This window comes from Megalops cyprinoides, chromosome 18 (genome assembly GCF_013368585.1).
Source record: "Megalops cyprinoides isolate fMegCyp1 chromosome 18, fMegCyp1.pri, whole genome shotgun sequence".
In the NCBI taxonomy this organism is placed as follows: Eukaryota; Metazoa; Chordata; class Actinopteri; order Elopiformes; family Megalopidae; genus Megalops; species Megalops cyprinoides.
The window spans coordinates 8,106,021-8,123,519 of NC_050600.1; the positions used below are offsets into that span (position 1 = coordinate 8,106,021).

At 43.2% G+C, this 17,499-nt stretch overlaps 1 protein-coding gene across 3 annotated transcripts in view; it reads right to left on the bottom strand.

Moving 5' to 3' along the window:
• pde5ab (phosphodiesterase 5A, cGMP-specific, b) overlaps positions 1-16,215 on the bottom strand; it is a 50,756-nt gene extending 34,541 nt beyond the window's left edge. For 2 of the 3 annotated variants that reach the window (XM_036551230.1, XM_036551228.1), the window contains exon 1: positions 1,212-1,319. In XM_036551230.1, coding sequence (XP_036407123.1) covers positions 1,212-1,309 — 98 coding nt within the window. In that variant the 5' untranslated portion in view covers positions 1,310-1,319. Of the gene's footprint in view, positions 1-1,211; positions 1,320-16,139 lie in introns of those variants that run through there. The other variant, XM_036551231.1, reaches the window with a different exon arrangement.
• Between the last annotated feature and the right edge of the window lie 1,284 nt (positions 16,216-17,499).

A 17,499-nucleotide genomic window follows, 5' to 3' on the forward strand; every position in this document is an offset into this window, starting at 1 on the left:
TTGGAAATATAGTGTGATGCTTTTGAATTTTTTGTTAAACGGCAAACTTAAATCAAGTCACGGCAAAATGAAATCAGTGAAATCATATATTTTACAGTGAAGAACATATTTCACTGTAAATATATATTCGCTTTAATATTTCGGTCAGATTCAGCCAGCCCCGTAACGGTTGGTGAAAAACAAGTTTCGTTTTGCATCGGTGAGGCGATCCAATACTACAATCAATATCATTTGCACTGAGACTGTTTCTCTCTCTGTGAGTATAGAAACTGCAATTTACAACTAAACATACCGCGTTAATTCAGAACTTTTTAAAATCCGTATTTTCTTGACACGTCGCCAATCTCCTCTCTTATCAATATTTACTTTCAAAGCAGATCTGACAAACCAGACCGATCCGTCACTCATTTGTTTAGATCGTTTCCTGTGATGTGTTACGTTACATTTTTTCCTCTACAGTAAAACGTTTTTTTTAGTTCACAGGTGAGAAACCATTATAATATAAGATCTTTCAGTCAAAGATAGACTAGTTCAATTTCGCTCGTTCACTGTGTTTCAGTATACACCGCAAAGGAACTCTATCGACACTCCACATAAAAGATTTAAATCACAGCTTTTCTTGTAAAGGTTACCAAGTTCCACGCGTGAATCAAAGAAAAATTCGTGCTTCACTGAATGAAGTGACGTCTGCAAGTGAGCAAGATTTGTCAAACACGTTCATATGGTAATAACCCGTCGCTAAATTAGAAACAATTGTTAAACAGCGCATGGAATACATAGACTTAAGGAACATCATTTGCCGCAAGAAATGAAAGCATTTATCGATTACAATGAGATTACTGATTGAACACATGGATCCTCTAAATTGCATTGCTCTTCCTTTGAATGGTTACTGATTACATTGCTGGATCGATAGCGCTGCGAATGAATAGATGTCAATGAAATTCAAAGACGTTGTTGCGGTGTAGATGTGCAAAATCTGATTTATAGATATAAACGTATTGCAGCAATCTGCCAAAATGTAACCACGCAGAGCACATAGCTCTGGATCAAAACTAACCAAACGCAGCCTCCACATGCGCAAGAAAACGGACATGAGAAAGGTCGCTTATGCACTTCAGGTTAGTAGATTGATCCCATACCTGTGGAAAAGTGCATGAACCCCACACGGGCAATTCTCAGTGTGTGGAACAACTCAGTCATCGTCTTACCTCGTGGCTTTCCTTACAAAGTAGGAGTGAGCGAAGTCCAAGTGATCGTCCAGCCATGCTTCCATCCTTTCACTTGTGAGGGGGTTACAGCTCTCCATGCCGGAGCAAAATTCCCACCAAAGCAACTTGACATGAAATGTGTGTCACTTCCTGCGTGTGTGTGCTGTTCTTTTTTTCCAGAGAAGTGAAAGATGTCGCTCTCAGCCTACATCTTGCGCGCGTGCAAGTAGAACACAGCAATGCCTCTGTTCGCAAGACGAGACGCTGCATGCATCTCTCACCCCCCCCCCCTCTCTCTCTCTCTCTCTCTCTCTCTATCCCCCCCTCTCTCTCTCTCTCTCTCTCTCCCTCTCTCTCTCTCTCTCTCTCTCTGTGACAGCGTTCGGCGGCGTAAAGGCGAGAGGGAAAATACGGAGTTTCCAACACAAGCGTGGAGTTGCGTTACTGCCGCCGATTGACACGCACTGGGCTGATAGTGTTGCTGACATTCCAAATCACATGACCGTCGAGGAATAGAAAGTTGCGAAGGATGATACCTGAGAGAGAGATTATAAGCGTCCTTTCGGTGTATTCAAGCCACGGTTGTTTTGCCCAATCAAGAAAATCATTGATTAGGATGGGTGATCAGCAAGAGGTGGTAAGCAGATAGGATTTTTTTTTCGAGAGTGGTCTAGATTGTGCATGGAGACAATAAGATATGGTTCACACTAGCTTGACCTTTCTCAGACTTCCCGTGCCAGTCACACTAGAAAATTGAGTGAGAGTGTGTCGCAGGTTGGTTGTCAATCAATGGCACGAACAAGAACAGCCCCTATAGGGCCATTACCCAGTGGCTGTGTGACTCTCCAAATGGAAAGGCCCATAGCATGTCCTGCCATTTGGGCTGTTCAATACAGTGGTGTTACTTTACCAACAGATGGTGCCTCACTTTCCTCCTGAGAAAACCCAACACTCACAGAAGACATATGTCCTGCTGACTCCTCTGAGAGATATGGAGTCAGCAAGGAACGACCATGATAAGCACGCCCACAGGGGCTACTGTAAATATGTACAGTATTTACAGAAGGTAACCCTGCCCACCTCCCTAAAGCTGTCTCAAGCATTTGCCTCCAAAAACAGACAAGTCAGGACGTAACACCTAGCCACTCCCTTTTAAAGCATCTCTAACGCCACACTAGTGGATCAATACCACAGAGAACGCTACCCCAAAGATGGAACTGAGGTAATGGCTGATACCAGTAATTCCTGAGGGCACATTGTTTCGGTTAATTCTTCCAGGCCCTAAAACAGTTAATCAAATGACTTAGTTAGTCTTCATCAAATAAGTTGAAAACTAATCAATAAATAGCATCACCAAAAATAACACGAGTTAGTTTCGTCTTTTGCAAACATGCTGCTCTAGCTACACAACAAATTTCATTCAAGAAAGGCTAATGGCTCATAGCTGGTGAAGTGCTGCCAAAACCCAGATAAGTACTCGATCGAAAATTTAATCAGGTCTGACAAATTAAGAGCTGAGCTGGAACAGGAAGCAGTACGCAAAGCATGCACAGAGGGCCAGGTGTTTGCAAACACTCCTCCTTGCAGTAAAACAGCAAGCCTGCTAAAAGTACATCATTTGGTGTGACGGGGGCTCTGTGTATGTGTGTGTGTGTGTGTGTGTGTGTGTATGCAAAAAGAGAGGAGCATTTCATCACGGTGCTTGACGTGAAGGAACGGCTGGGACAGATTTAGACTCTTGTTCGACGGCGAGAACCAGTGTGATGGTTCACCCGTCAGTCACAAGTCAAACAACACTCGTGGCTGCCATATTTCCCCCAGGGAGTAAATTAAACAGAGCCTCCCTCTATTGTAAACTGTGGCTTCGTTTAGAGCCGAGCATAGATAAGCAGAGTACACTGTAACTTTCCACAAAAAGTTCCGCCATGGAGAACTACCGAGGGAACCATTAGGGGATTTAATATGAAGATTTTTTTTTTTTCTGTAATTCATGCAAGGTCTGAACGCCACCCCAACCGCCCCACCCACCCAACCCTTTCACACTCAAAAAAGTATATCTGGTTTTCCTCATGTGAAGTCTTGTTTCCCTAATTTCATACAACTGAAAGCAAGGTAGCACGTATTCCAGAAATGACTTACAGGCCCCTCCTTTGGAGAAACGCATTGCAAAATGTTTTAGGACGGATTGAAAAAAAAATTATCTTCAAATGATATGTGAGGACTCTTTGGTGGACATGTTGAGAAAACACCAACTTTTCACAAACCACATTTTTCTCATTTCAAGGGAGATAATTTTATGAGTATATTTCCTCTTAAAATAAGAATATATGAAATCAGATAGTTTCTCAGATGAGAAATGTTTCCTCATAATTTGCATTTCTCATCATTGTCATTTCTCATCATATTCACATTCAATTAGAACTTAAACAATAAGAAATGGTACAATTAAGAAAGAATTGCACTTTTGCAGTGGGTTTATGAACTACGTTACAGTAATCACGTGAAGTACCTTGACGTAACATTAGTCGCAAAAGTTACATAAAACCCACAGGCACAGAAATGGTTTAAAGTACAAGCAATTTATCCTTGCCTTTCTTTGGACTGTTTTCATCAGCTGAAAACGTTTGATTTGGCCCCAGCATTGTGCAAATATTTACCCCGGATGTCGACACATGCTGGCGTCTGCCCTTGTGTGCGGCCCCTGCAGGCACAGCGCTGTATAGCAGGGTTCAAATTGCGGGGGGGTCTGACCCCCTAATTAAGACTTGGACTCATTTTTTTTCAGATACCCCTAAAGTATGGTCCACTTTAGGGGTGTCTGAAATCATATTACAAGATTCTTCCAGGCATGAATCATGAATATGGGAAATATATTGTAATATTTACAATTACAGGTAAGAAGGATATATAAATATTTGACCCTCCCCCCCAAACTGTTGTTTTTACCTCTTTTGGGGGGGTAACCCCCCCCCCCCCCCCCCAGACCCCCCCAACCCCCCAACCCCCCCCATAATTCGAACCCTGCTGTATAGTTCTCTCGACAACAATGCCGTGGCGCTGCAGGCTGAACTCCCGGTCGTGGGACTTTGCCCTAGAGTCCTTCTAAAAGCCCCCATAGTAAACAAGAGTCAGTGAGAAATATGTGTGGGATTTACTGCTCTGAAACTCACTGACACACGTCTGCTGAACACAGCCTTGCCTCACAGCGAGAAGCTCTGAAAATTTTTTAAAGCCTGTGTTCGCTTTTTGTTCGTCAAGGCAGTTCATTTTTAAAGTGGTGGCGGGTGGAGGGGCTGAAAGGAGGCATGGAAGTTGGTTTGACGATGAGAACATTTTAATTATTGAAAAGTTTTTGAATTCAGACCTTTGTAGTTTGCTCAGAACTTACTGTGACTATCGGTGTACACATCCTTCCATCGCCCTTATTCATGGTGACCCTGAGGTTTGGGTCATATAGGAGCACAACAGTGTGAGAAGAATTCCTCCAGACCACAAACTGTCACTGTGGCAAGTATTTATGTGTTTGTGTGTGTGTGTGTGCGTGCAGCATGTGAGAGCGAGGGTGTGAATGTGAGAGTGTCCTACATAAGGTGCCATTACCCTCTCAAGCCACATCAACGCAATCGGCTCCCTCAGCCTGGGACCTGAGCCTTTAGCTCAACAAGCTAATTTTACATCATGGCATACCACATTGACCACGAGAGCTTTGGTCCTTGGTTTTAGCATATATTGTCATTAACTTCAACACTGCGAGCACAATGAGATGAATTTCATAAGGGTGACTTTGCTGTGATTCACAGTGGGATGGAGCATGTGTTTGGTCCTCAGCCTCAGACACACGCATCGCTAACTGAGAACCTAGGCCGAGGGGCCTTGTGACACACGCTGTTTATTTCTGATAAGTCGGGAAAGTCTACAGGGAAGAGTCTCCTTGGGAGTCAGAGTGAAACGGTTAGGCAAGCGGAAGTCTGAGTGCCTATGGACACATTCTGCTGAGCAGAGAGACGGGAGTAGAGAGGAGAGGCTGGGTGTCCGTGACTCATCTGAGTAAGCACAGAGCGCTCCCTGCAGGCCGCCACTACTGGGGGGGGGGGGGAGGGGGTGTTTGGGATACACAAATTGAAAAAGAGAGAGAGAGAGAAAGGGAAAAAAGAGTCCATCAGCCCAGATGTGTGTACTTGGGGGCGATTGTTCTTTAGAGATGAAATAATAACTTGTTGACCCGCGTTGAGCCCATCTCAGCAGGGCGCCTGCGCAGGATCAGGGCCTCCCCGCTGTGATGTTGTGAGAGTGTCCAATGCGCCATGGAGCCAGAGTTTACAGCAAAGGACAGTGCGGTCAGAAACTCATTCCAGCCAGAGTCGTTTCCCGGGACGGCGGAAACATGTTTGAAAAAAGAAAAAATTCCACTTACAGTAAAATATCACCAGTCCTGAAAAAGGTCTGGCAGGACCCCAGCTTTTCAACTTTGAAAGTAGGGGAGGGAAAACCATTAGAATACAGCAGACATCATAGGAAAACGGGCAACATTGCAAGGGTTTTTTTTTTTTTCGTTTGAAACAAGGCCTTTGTTTTGGTGTACAGCAGCAGCTGATTGGAGCTTGCCTTGCCTGCTGGGAGTGATAACATGCTTCACTTTGTATACGCCTTACATAAAGATGTAGTTCCAAAGCTCATGGTGACCCCTGCAACCTTTAAACTGTTTACACAGGAGAGAGACCCTGTGACCACACTTAACGCACAGAGTGACAACAGCACACATCTGTATCTCAGTAAAAAAAAAAAAAAAACAGTGAAAAACTTTCCAAAACATTTGCATTCTGTTCTCATTCATGCTAACGGGCCAGCAGCTTGTGCACTACATCTGCGGCCAGCAAATACAGATGAGGGCGGGAGATTGCGTTGTGTTTTTAACAGAATGGAAGCTAGCTGATACAGATGAATTTTGTGCTGAGCCAAAATATGCCAGTAATGCCAGTGCCGACATTTACCAAATCTGAAAAATATGCACAGAGCAGAGATGAGCCTGGTGTCTATCTGTATCCCACGAGTCCTGGCTTTGCCGATTATACTGGTATTGCTGCCCTCTTGTTAATTTTCATCTAATTGAGGCTCATGTATTGGGCAATTATCCAATTCATTCTCATCAGAAGCAATCAGCAAAAGCTGCTCCAGAGACACTGAGGACTGAAGGGAATATTAACAGCAGGCTGATCGGCCTCTTGTAAACTTGTGGTCAGCACCACTGGTACCATTAAAGATGGCCATATGTACAGCTGTACAATATACACCCCAGAAAAAAACGGAAAGAATTAACCAAAATAACATCTGAAATGTGAACACACACAAAACATAGCTAGTCCAGCATAGAGACATGTGATAGCTATTCCAAGGACTCACTAAAAAAAGGGTTGAGGTGGAATAACACTCTCATATGTTTCTATGGTGATCTCCTAAATTTGTCTCAGAGTGTACAAAAAATATGAAATGGTTCTCTTCACTGTAGAGTGTGAGAGGGGATACGTCGGGGAATGGACTCAGTTTATCGGCTTGCTCATTGGTCCATGTCTCTTTTTATGAAAGCTGCTTGTCAGAATCTCAATAACCGGTGGATTTATTGCAGTTTTGAAGGTTTTAAGGCCTATATTTCAAGAAAAACAGCCCCGCTCCAACAATGGATATGTCCATCTGGAATGCATCTTCCAGCTCTGCGGGTAATAACTCCCGAATGCTTTCAATGCCATGGCATTAGTACTATCAGTCACCCCCATTTGAACTCGGCTTTCGTGCACTGACAGTTGTTTTTTTTTTTTAATTTTCCACAGACCCAATCAGTTCGTTTTTCTTTGGGTAGAGATAAGGACGTCCATCATTTTACAATCTGCACCATCTGAGGAGCCACTCTCCTGATTCATCATTTCAGTCACATGAATACCACATAAAATACCAACAAGCACTAAATCATAGGAATCTAACCTGTGCGCATGATTGGATGTTTCTGGAGTGAGGAAGCATTCAGGATAGAATTTCCTGTACATTTAGAGTCTGTGGCTAGGATCTGTTTCTCATAAATAAAATTCTTTCTTTAAAAAAAAACACCCTACCCCAGACATCGTTGGCTTTGCTACCTTCGAGTGCACAATCAAAGCAATTAACATGCATCGGTATATTCAAGGACCATCAGGTGTTCTGAGTAATTGCACTGAAAGGTTAATGAAATCTGGCTGATGAAATGGATAGTCAGAGAAAGCCCCATGTTCCCCATCAAGCTTGCTGTGTGCTGTTATCTGTTAGTTATGTATTAGAAAATGCACTTGTACACCCACACATCCAGCAACCTCCTCCCTCCGACACACACACCTGGATGCCTACGCAGTCATATACTGACATGGATGCTGCTCACACATGCAGGCACACACTACAAAGCACTCAGATTTAGACACAAGTACATATGTATGCAAACACACACACACACACGCACACACACACACACACAAACACAGACACATAAACACATACCAAAAGCATACACGCATGAGAATGGGGAAAGCTGAAAAGTTCTGTGTGCTTCATAAGCATGATTTATCTCCGTTAACACGTATCCTCAACAGCAACAGATCCACCAGGGGGCAGATCTGAAGGCCTGCTTAATCACATGCGGCTGTTCACACCCTCTCCCCTTGGTAGGTCAGCAGCCCTGCTGAAGCCAGCCCATCACTGATTAATAGCCCTGTTATTGCTCAACCCATGTTTTTATCATATGTGTGAGAGTGAGAGATGTTATCGCTCTAGAACTGTGACATTTGACCTTTGGGGTTGTGAGTCAAAATGTTCATCCAACCTGATATCGTGTTCTTTTGCGCTGCTCTCTGCTGTCCTCTGAGACAGGAACTGATACACTTTTTTTCTCCCCAGCAACCCCAAACAAATGGCACTAGATTATTAACTGGGACAGAAATGCCACCATATTCTAATCCGCTAAAGAAATGCCAACAGATAAAAACTAAAATGTGACAGAAACGAATTGCTATCTGGTGCCCAAACCACAGCGCAGGCAGTCACAGAATTCTCCTTATTTATCTAAGTCAGAGATCATGAACAAAACCAGTCACTTTCAGCCATTTCACAAAGCACAGTAAAATGGGAGGGAGTTTGGTATGTTTTAAAGCTACATAATAACCAGACATGATATTCCATTGGGTGCAATGGTCACATGTGTAGAGCGGGGGGTAGCCATATTGCACATGTGAAATCTTCTAGAATCTAAGTGGGATTCTGCAGTACTTTGATTTAATAAGGAGAAGCAGAACATCTCTGTGTACATCCTCTTTATGACAGCATACTAGATACTAAATAATTTCACAGTATATGCATCCTGGACCCAGAGTCCTCTGAGAAGGGCTCTCACGTTCAAATGGAGTGACCTCATCCTTTTTCATAGATGGCTTTATCTTAGTGTTCAGCTGTTGTGACACGCTGTTCAATAAAGTTCTCCTCATGGTGTATAGGTGCAAAGGTTTCCCTGTTCAGTTCCTTGGAGATAGGATTTAATTTTTTTTTAAATCAGTTTTTATTATGTGACTGTATGCATGAACAGAGCATTTAGTGCCTATTTGTCAAAGCGTGTTTAGATATCTGGAGAATTGTCTCATACGAACTACACTTTAAGGATGATTAGATGTGTGTGGATTAAAGTAAGAATTTTACCACAAGAGTCAGTTCAGTCAAGGTCAACACAGACACTCTGAGTCAAATCAAAACCGTCTTCTAGGTCAGGGGTCAGCAACCCTGGACCTGTACGTTGATGTATTTAGTTTATATGCTGTACAAATTCTTCATCACACAGTCAGATCAACTGCTAATCTAAATTTATGCAGGTGAATGTGTGTACAAAGTACTCAGCATTTCAAGTGCGCACGGTCACCTGCATTAATTAGAGATCCACGATGATTTCAGAGTTTGGATGGAACGAAAGGCCAGAGATATCTCTGACACTTCTGAAGGGTTTCTGATCTTTGGTCTATGTTAACATGACTCAAAACAAAATTAACCATCTGATTACCTCTGTGGCCTTTTCTGCACTTTCAGCTAATCACAGATGGCCTTGTGTGACCTCTATAAAGAAAGAAGCAGACTGTTTTGTTTTTCACATGATGTTACTTTGAATCTCTTCCAGCATGAATCTATTAATCTCTGCATTAAAATGCTTATGCATCTCATTTGTTGTTTTGAATTGCTATACTGAAATCTAGGATCTGCGTAATCAGACAGCATATGAAACTTTCAGATGACATGATAAATAAATTTTAATTAACAATTTACAGCGCAACACAATGATTCTTTGATTTACACAACCCCATAAAGTGTAATTAGAAATGATGAAAAAGGTCATTAGTTGCTCGGCAACCGGTGAAAGAGATCAGGCTCATAAGTTTCTCCCTTTCTTTTGTGAAATAAAAATCCTGATCGTTGAATGTACATGAGGAGTATAAGGATAGGCTCATTACATTTCATTCCACTAAATTTTCTCCTTTTACACAGCCAGCAGGCCTAGGAAGGACCTTCATTTCTGGAGCTTGTTATAATTCTCAAGGGGAGAGATAGCATTCTTTAACTGACCTAAAGTAGATGGCTGCCAACCTTATAGCAAAACAAAGCCACCACTAACAGGCGAAGCACTCTCTCCAGGATAAAAAGTCTGTCTCTGTCCCATAAAAGTTGCTGTGATCATACATCGTACCCTGTAGCATGTAAGATTTCTACGTAATCCATAAAATGGCGACCCATTTCACACTACAAACACTTCACCTTCCAGCTTACCATTCCATTTCCCTAAGGGCCTGCAATGCTGTTGCATTGCGTGTCAGTGACAAATAGACAATATTATCACATTTGATTATATTGTATTTACATTACTATTTATTTCTTCTGATTGGTCTGATGAGCACTATTGAAGGGGAGCTCAGACCCTTCATTCAATGTCCTTTCTTGTTACTATTCATTACTGTGCAGGGGGAACATACAGTCCTTACAGGTCTACCTCACATACTTCGTAATCCATTTATTCAGCTGGATTTCTGCTTTAAACAAACTGAGCTGAAGTACCTCGCTTAGGGTGTACGTCCCTGTGTCTCCTGGGATTCAGACGGACTCCAGCGCTCCTCCACAGGGTGTCCAGTTTGAATGACATTTTAAAGGGGTGCACTTGTTTTCATTCAGATAAAATCCTAGAGGATTTAACCCCTTTCCACACAGCTGATAAAAGACAATGGATTCCCTCTCTACCAGTGGGATGAGCTGTTGCTGGTGTGTGCCAGCAAGGCAATCACAGCCTTCATCACTAATCAATATTCCAGGAACACAACCCGACTGGAATGTTATCTGCTAATAACGAGTGGCGAAACACATTGTACAGAACTGCCTGATTATTAATGACTCCTAACGTGTCTGGCTGAACTTCAGGTGTGGAGCCAGTAATCCTTAGCTCATTAAGAATAAGGACTATTGATGACAGAGCTAATCAGGACTGTGTGCTAAGGCTAAGATTGTTTATCGAGTGACTATTTCACCTGTGAGGCATCCATTTAAAAAGACACCCATGCAGACAGTGAGTAATGATTGGTAGCATACACACGAGGACACACACACTCGCATGCAGCATTGACATGCACACGTGCAGATGCACATACACATATGTACATCCACAGAAGTGTGACTTTCTTTTTCACACAGACATCTCCAGATGGCATCAGAGTGCATAAATGCCACAGCTAATGAAACACATTTTATAGCATTGCAACAAAGTACTGGAAGGGGAGTTAAACTATCCTGCTGCTCTTCACACTAGCTTTATCCAACCTGGCAGCATACACTACAAAAAGTCTCCTCAAAGAACTGGTCCAGCCATCTCAAGTGATTCTTCACTTCTTACAACATTACACATTGCCTCTGCACACAATGACCACAACCACAGCCACATCATAATGTATTAGAGTCTTGTTGCCATCATTTCACATTAGGCTGTGGTAATACCCTTGATCTACACCTTCCTGACTGATATTATCTACTGTCTGCCCAAGCACAGAATTTCGAAACTGCAAATGATCTAAGCGCAAGGCCCATTAATCACTCTGTTCATACCCGCGCTCTCAGGAAAATGAAGAACGACCTTAATTCCATCAAGATCGAGTGGGTGCCGGTGATCCACATTCCAAGAGCGAGCAGAAAGTTTTTCCCGTGTTCACTCTGTAACTCCCCTTGCAAAGTCGCTGCGAATGGCCGGCAGCTGCCTAGACAAAAATGAATTCAAAAGCCACTCTCGGCTACACTATAATGAGAAAAGGCACAGTGGATGTCCATATTTAGTCATTAAATATTTATCATCTTCCATGTTCATTTTGTTTATTCGGCTTATGTGAAGATTTATTAGGCCATTTCCCTTTACATAAACCCTTGCCATCCTTCAGAAAATGCTTACCTTACTAATGGCAATGTATGTCACAACTCTAAGATAGGAAGCACATTGCTGTGTTATCCTAATCCTGTCCTGGCACGGGTCCACATGGACTCTTTGGTCTCATTGATATAATAACCTCATAATTCAAACTGCACAGTTCTGGTGAAGAGAGCTCAATATCGCATGAATAGCGTTATCGTCTATATCACGGCTTTTTATCCAGAGTTGTTGTTTGTGATGTACATAAATTTAATACACGATCATCCTGTTAAGCTGGTTACTGAGCAGCATTGTGTTCACAGCTGCTCTTTAAATTTCCCTCTCCTCTGTGACTTCAGTGTTGCCATTCTAAAGTTTCAGAGCTATTTTTAGAGTAAACTCTCAGATTAACCAGTATCCAGAAACAGAATTTTAGAACAACACTGGGAACTTGGCAATGTCACTGCGCTCTCTCCCCCCCGTGGGAATTAATGACTCACAAATTCAAGCTACAAAAGTCCCAAAATGTACAGCAGAGAATGTTCTCCAACTATTCAATTAACAAAGAACAGTTTGAGATCTTCTCCGGCGGACAGAGATATCCATCTCTCTCCATTGCTGGTGGCTGCCATTAGAGAATAATGAAAACCACATGGATGTTGTTCGGCTGTATCTTCCAATTATCCAGTCATCACCATTCAAAACGGTCTTGAAAACTCAATATCAAGTCAAACCTTTGACCCCTCCATTAATCAGGCATTAAGACTGGTATTTTCTTTCCAAAACAGAGGTAAAAATGTCCAGGCACACACAGAAGCAGCTCCTTGGTATGTGTGTCTAATGCACGATTTGAGGGCCAGTCTCCATTTGAAATTTAGTTTTGGCTTTGTAGAATAATAGAATATCCATGACAAATTGTACTTTGGGTAGAAGAATGTAGCATACTACTGGGAATTGCAAGCATAATCTTTAACCACATTCAAAATGGTGTGTCAATAAAAAACATGCAAATCATGAAATCTTATGGAATAATATTTTTTGAAAACAGTGACTGTTCCCTTGTTTTATGGCATTAGATGTAATTTCATTTGTTCATAACAATACCAGCCTGTGAAAGACCAGATGCTGACATTATTGGAGCTGAACTGAACATACATACACAAAATACATACTTGCACTTAATGTAGGCTAACTACTGATTAGAGATACCTTAGCTAAAACTCCACCCAGGCTGTTGTACCACAACACTGGCTTCACTTGGATAAATGCCGAGGTTCCCACATTTAAGGCAAACCCTGCCACTCTTTCTACTGCTGTAGATAAAAGAGATATCAAGCTGGGGGATGATTTAATGTAGGAATCCAGTCCAAGTGGTTTGTCACGGGAAGTACTGGTAAACTTTTACCGCTAGAATACAAAGTCCGAGGAAGGACTGCAGTTCCAGGCATAAGGATATGAGTACACATGGATTTTATTACCACTATTTGTTCATTTGAAAAGAATCTCGGGATCCTTGCACAGGAATACAATAACAAAGCAGGTATAGAAATGTTATGAAAAAGGATTTTAGGTAAGTAGAAACACACATTCCCCATTTCACTGTTCTGCTTGTGTGTACTAAACATAGACGTGTCATGTCATTCTAGTGTCAATTGGCATTAAAATAACCTGTCCCAATTCAAAACGTACACACATGAATACACAATTATTACGTATCACACAATCTAACAAGTACAAACACACATTTGACAGAAGAAATGTGTTTGGTTCACACATCATATACTGTATGTAACAAACGAAACAAATATATATACACACACACACACAGACTACACAATAGATGTATGCTTCACAAAATCAAAATCTTGGTTCTAGCTTTCACCCTATCATGTCCTAGGGGATGAAACAACCATTCAAGCCAAAAAAAAAAAGCAATTCAGATCCACAGTAGGAAAAGCAATATGGCTATTTACCAGACATGCCTCTGGTGATGGATTGCTGCTCCCAGTCTCATTTTAGGACATTGTGAGAGGGAATATTAACCGCATACATCTACAGGTGGCATTTGCAGCTACTGCACAGGTATAAATGCCAGCACTGTGCCTGTAATGAATCATGGGGTATCAGATCTCACACTGGGACGTGCGTCAGACTGCTGAGCTCCGTACCAGCACTGGGGAAAGTATGTTTGGTACAGATCTCATTGTTATTGGAGATATCCAATATTGTGTTCTCTGGCTGTGTCATCATTCCTCAAGGTAATGGAACACAGATTGGTGGTTTTATACTGAATTTGGAAACGAATTTCACAGTTAATTATGCCTGTCTCTCACCTGTGCCTTGACTTCAACATGCATAGTGATGATAACAAACTTGCCCTGAAACTGAAGCTGCTATTCTCATTTTTCTTTGGGTGTATATGTTATGTGTGTCATGGAATAATGCCATTCTGTCATTGCAGATTAATCCTGCCTGTGTTTATTCCTGCAAAAGTCCATTTTAAGCCCGTTCGGTCGTCTGATAAATCGTGTCACAGCCTGAAAAGTAAATCCACATTTGACTTTCGACACATGATGTTTTAAAGCCATTAAGGATCATTTTTAATGTACCTCTTTTTTTTATAGCCAGATAGATATCACGAGATCTCCGGATCTGTGGATGGCACCAAAAAGGTTTGGAAACTTTTCCATGAGCCGAAATCAAAGACACAGATTTTGGTGTTTAAGTTGGAATGTGGAATGGCCCAGATAGCGATGAGACCTCCAAATATAGTCATGACAAATCTATTCTTGGGATCAGGCATGAGATGGTCAGGACTTAGCCGCTATCTGACCTGCCCACATCACAGATAAGCCACTCAGGCACACTAGAAAGCATAGGCTTCTCTTCAGTTTCGGTCCTTGTGAAAACAGGATTCCTCATAGTTGAGCCAGCTATGTTAAAAATGCAGCCCCATTTTAAAATAGATGGTAGAGGCAGGTGGCCTCCTAGGGACTACATTGCCTTTATTGCTTTTTGATGCTCTACTGGCTTCCGATGTCCCTTGGAGAGGTGTGTTTATACTGCGGGCTGTTTGGCTACAGTCCAAGAAATAATCAATGCTCACATTGGAGCAGAGCTGTGCTGTCCCACACTCCCTGAGGTGCCTAATGTTACAAGCAGCAGGATTGTTTGCGATTTTTTTTTAATCATAGCTTGAAAAATCATATCATTAACTACAGCCTATGACAGTTGTGTGACCATATGATTTCATGATAGTGCTACACAAGTCATGCAATACGCAGACACATTCAACAGGATGCCAGAAACTTTTCCCCCGCATGCTGTCAACTGAGAGCTTAGCTTTAGCGTTTCGTTTGCGCTTACCAGCATACCGAAGTCGCTCTGGCAGTCCGCGTTTGGCGTTCTGAGGGTGTCTCTGAATAAGGCGCACCTTAAGGAGGGAGAGCCCCTGGTAAATACAGGGGGGACTCTCTCCACTCTGTATATCCTGGTCATGCCGACAGGAGGAAGAGACCACATGGCAAACCTCGACCAATCAGGAGCCTCCCCTCAAGTGGCGGAGAAGGGTTCTTACCAGACCCGGGGACGGTCTGTGCGGCGAGCGCTCAGAAGACAGATGTTTCCTTTACAGGGTTCCCCTCTGCATGGGACCCGACTCTCATGACCCCTGGGGCCACTTTGCGTAAAAGCACCAAGCGTCCCAAGAGCCACACGATTTATAGCCAGCCCCGTTTTCTGTGCAGCAGTGATGGTTACCACAACAGCGTGCGGATGTATGTTCGTCTGACTGATCCTGACAATGGTAGGGCAGGCTCAGTATATCTCTGAGACGATATACAACCTGAGGAGAACATAACTGCACGTCGCCATAACAACACTGGACAGGAACCAATAAATAGAGCGAGACAAAATATGAGGTAACGCGATTCATTAAGCAGCCCTTGAAAATACCACGGACATCAATTACCCGGGTTCATAATCCCACTTTTAGATCCCATCTCTCTGAAGTTTCCCTTTTATACTTTACTGCGGCGTAAAACCATCACTCAGGTTAAGGAGCTTGGAGATGTTCCATGATGCTCTCACCCGCTGTCAGGCATTGCAACCCGACACACACAACGGAGACAAGGGTACGAAACGTAAGTGTCACTCCTTGGCCAAAACAATTCTCCAAAACCGTTCTCCGTCACCTAGCCACCTCTCTTTGCCCCCCATTTCCCATGTCCCAGGTTATATTTCTTGCACTGCGGGTGCCTGGTGTGTTCTGGACACTTCACTCTGTGAAAGTTTGTTCATAAATCGTTTGGAAGTTTGGAGCTGCTCCACAGAACAAAGGAATCGCTCTAGCTGATCTGCCGGGCACTTGGAGTGCAGCCTTCCCCCTCCAGCTAACAGACGTGTAAGTAAACAGCGCTCGCAGACACAGCCTATTAAGCCTAAAACCTGTCACCCCCGCTTGCCTGGCTGTAAACCGCATCCTCGCTACTTACCCCATTGTTGGACAACGCGCTGCAGGGTTTCAGCTTGCCGCCACTGCTCCTACTGCACTGAGATGAAAAATCGCTCGTTGTGTGTTCTCTCTCCTCTCCTCCCCCCTCCCCCCCCCCCCCTTTTGTCAAACTTTCCTCTCTGGACTTGAAACTCGAAGCAGTTGGAGGAAGATGTTTGTTTATGTCCTTTTTTGGGGACTGGAAGGGATGGAGGGAGAATCTTAATTGCTCCTGCTGCCACAGAAGGGACCTTGCTGAACTCTCCCTGGGTGCGGGCCACACAGGCAGGGTGGGAGGGGATTGGAGTGGGGAGAATGGACTGGGAGCTCTCTGCTACCCTCTTCTGCATTCTCCAAGGCCACTGGGAGACCAGGGTGCAACATTAAGCCCACCCTCCACAACGAAGCCTGAGGTTCAAAAAGGAGAGGATGTGGTGCTTGCTTCAACCCTTTTGCTTGTCAGTGCCCTTTTAGAGTCGTTTTGATTCCTCAGAGTGGCTTGACTGGTAATCGAAACCACAAACTACCAGCGTTCACTCACTCTGTGAATGAGAGCTGTCCGTCAATGCCTGCGTTCGGTGCCGTAGACATGTGGTCTATGGTGTTAAACTGTCCTTTCACACACTTCAACAGGAGGAAGAGTGCAATGTGAGGGGGAAAAAGACACCATTTAAAACACACTTTTTCCATTCTGTAAAGTACAATACACAGAGTGTGAGCTCTCACTTGTTTAAGAGCTGCAGCTGAATTCTCTTCTAATGAGCTCTTTTTAATAGACCACAGTGAGTGCAAGGGGTATAAGACATTTGATCAACATTTCCAGTAATAATTAAAAACAACACTCAAGGTGTAGCCAGCACAATGCCTCTGAGGACAGAAGATTGGGACTCCAGGGACCTGGTGTTTTGTGCTGTTGTTTTCTATGTAAAAGCACGGGTGATTATTTTCACCTGATAATTGCATCCCATGTAAGGAGGCCTATCTAACAAGACCTCATGTTGTTGAAGCTAGACAGGGGACATAAACGGCAGGCCGCAGAGGCATTCCAAGCAGGGTGGAGATGGCAGATATATGAGCAGCTGGTGAAATGAATGGGAGAATATAATCATTCACCTTTCCACTGTAGAGCTGGAACTGGGCTGGACCACTTAATTCAGGCTCCAGCTGATTTTCCATTATGTTTCTGCTGTGCTAGCCTCAGCCAATTCACTGTTATTTTTTTTGAGTTAACCTCAGCCTATTTTCTGTTACTTTCTTGAGCTAACCTCAGCCAATGTGCTGTTGCTTTATTGAGCTAACCTCAGGCAATTTATGTTACTTTGTTGTGCTAACCTCAGCCAGGCTCAGTTATGAGCGAACTT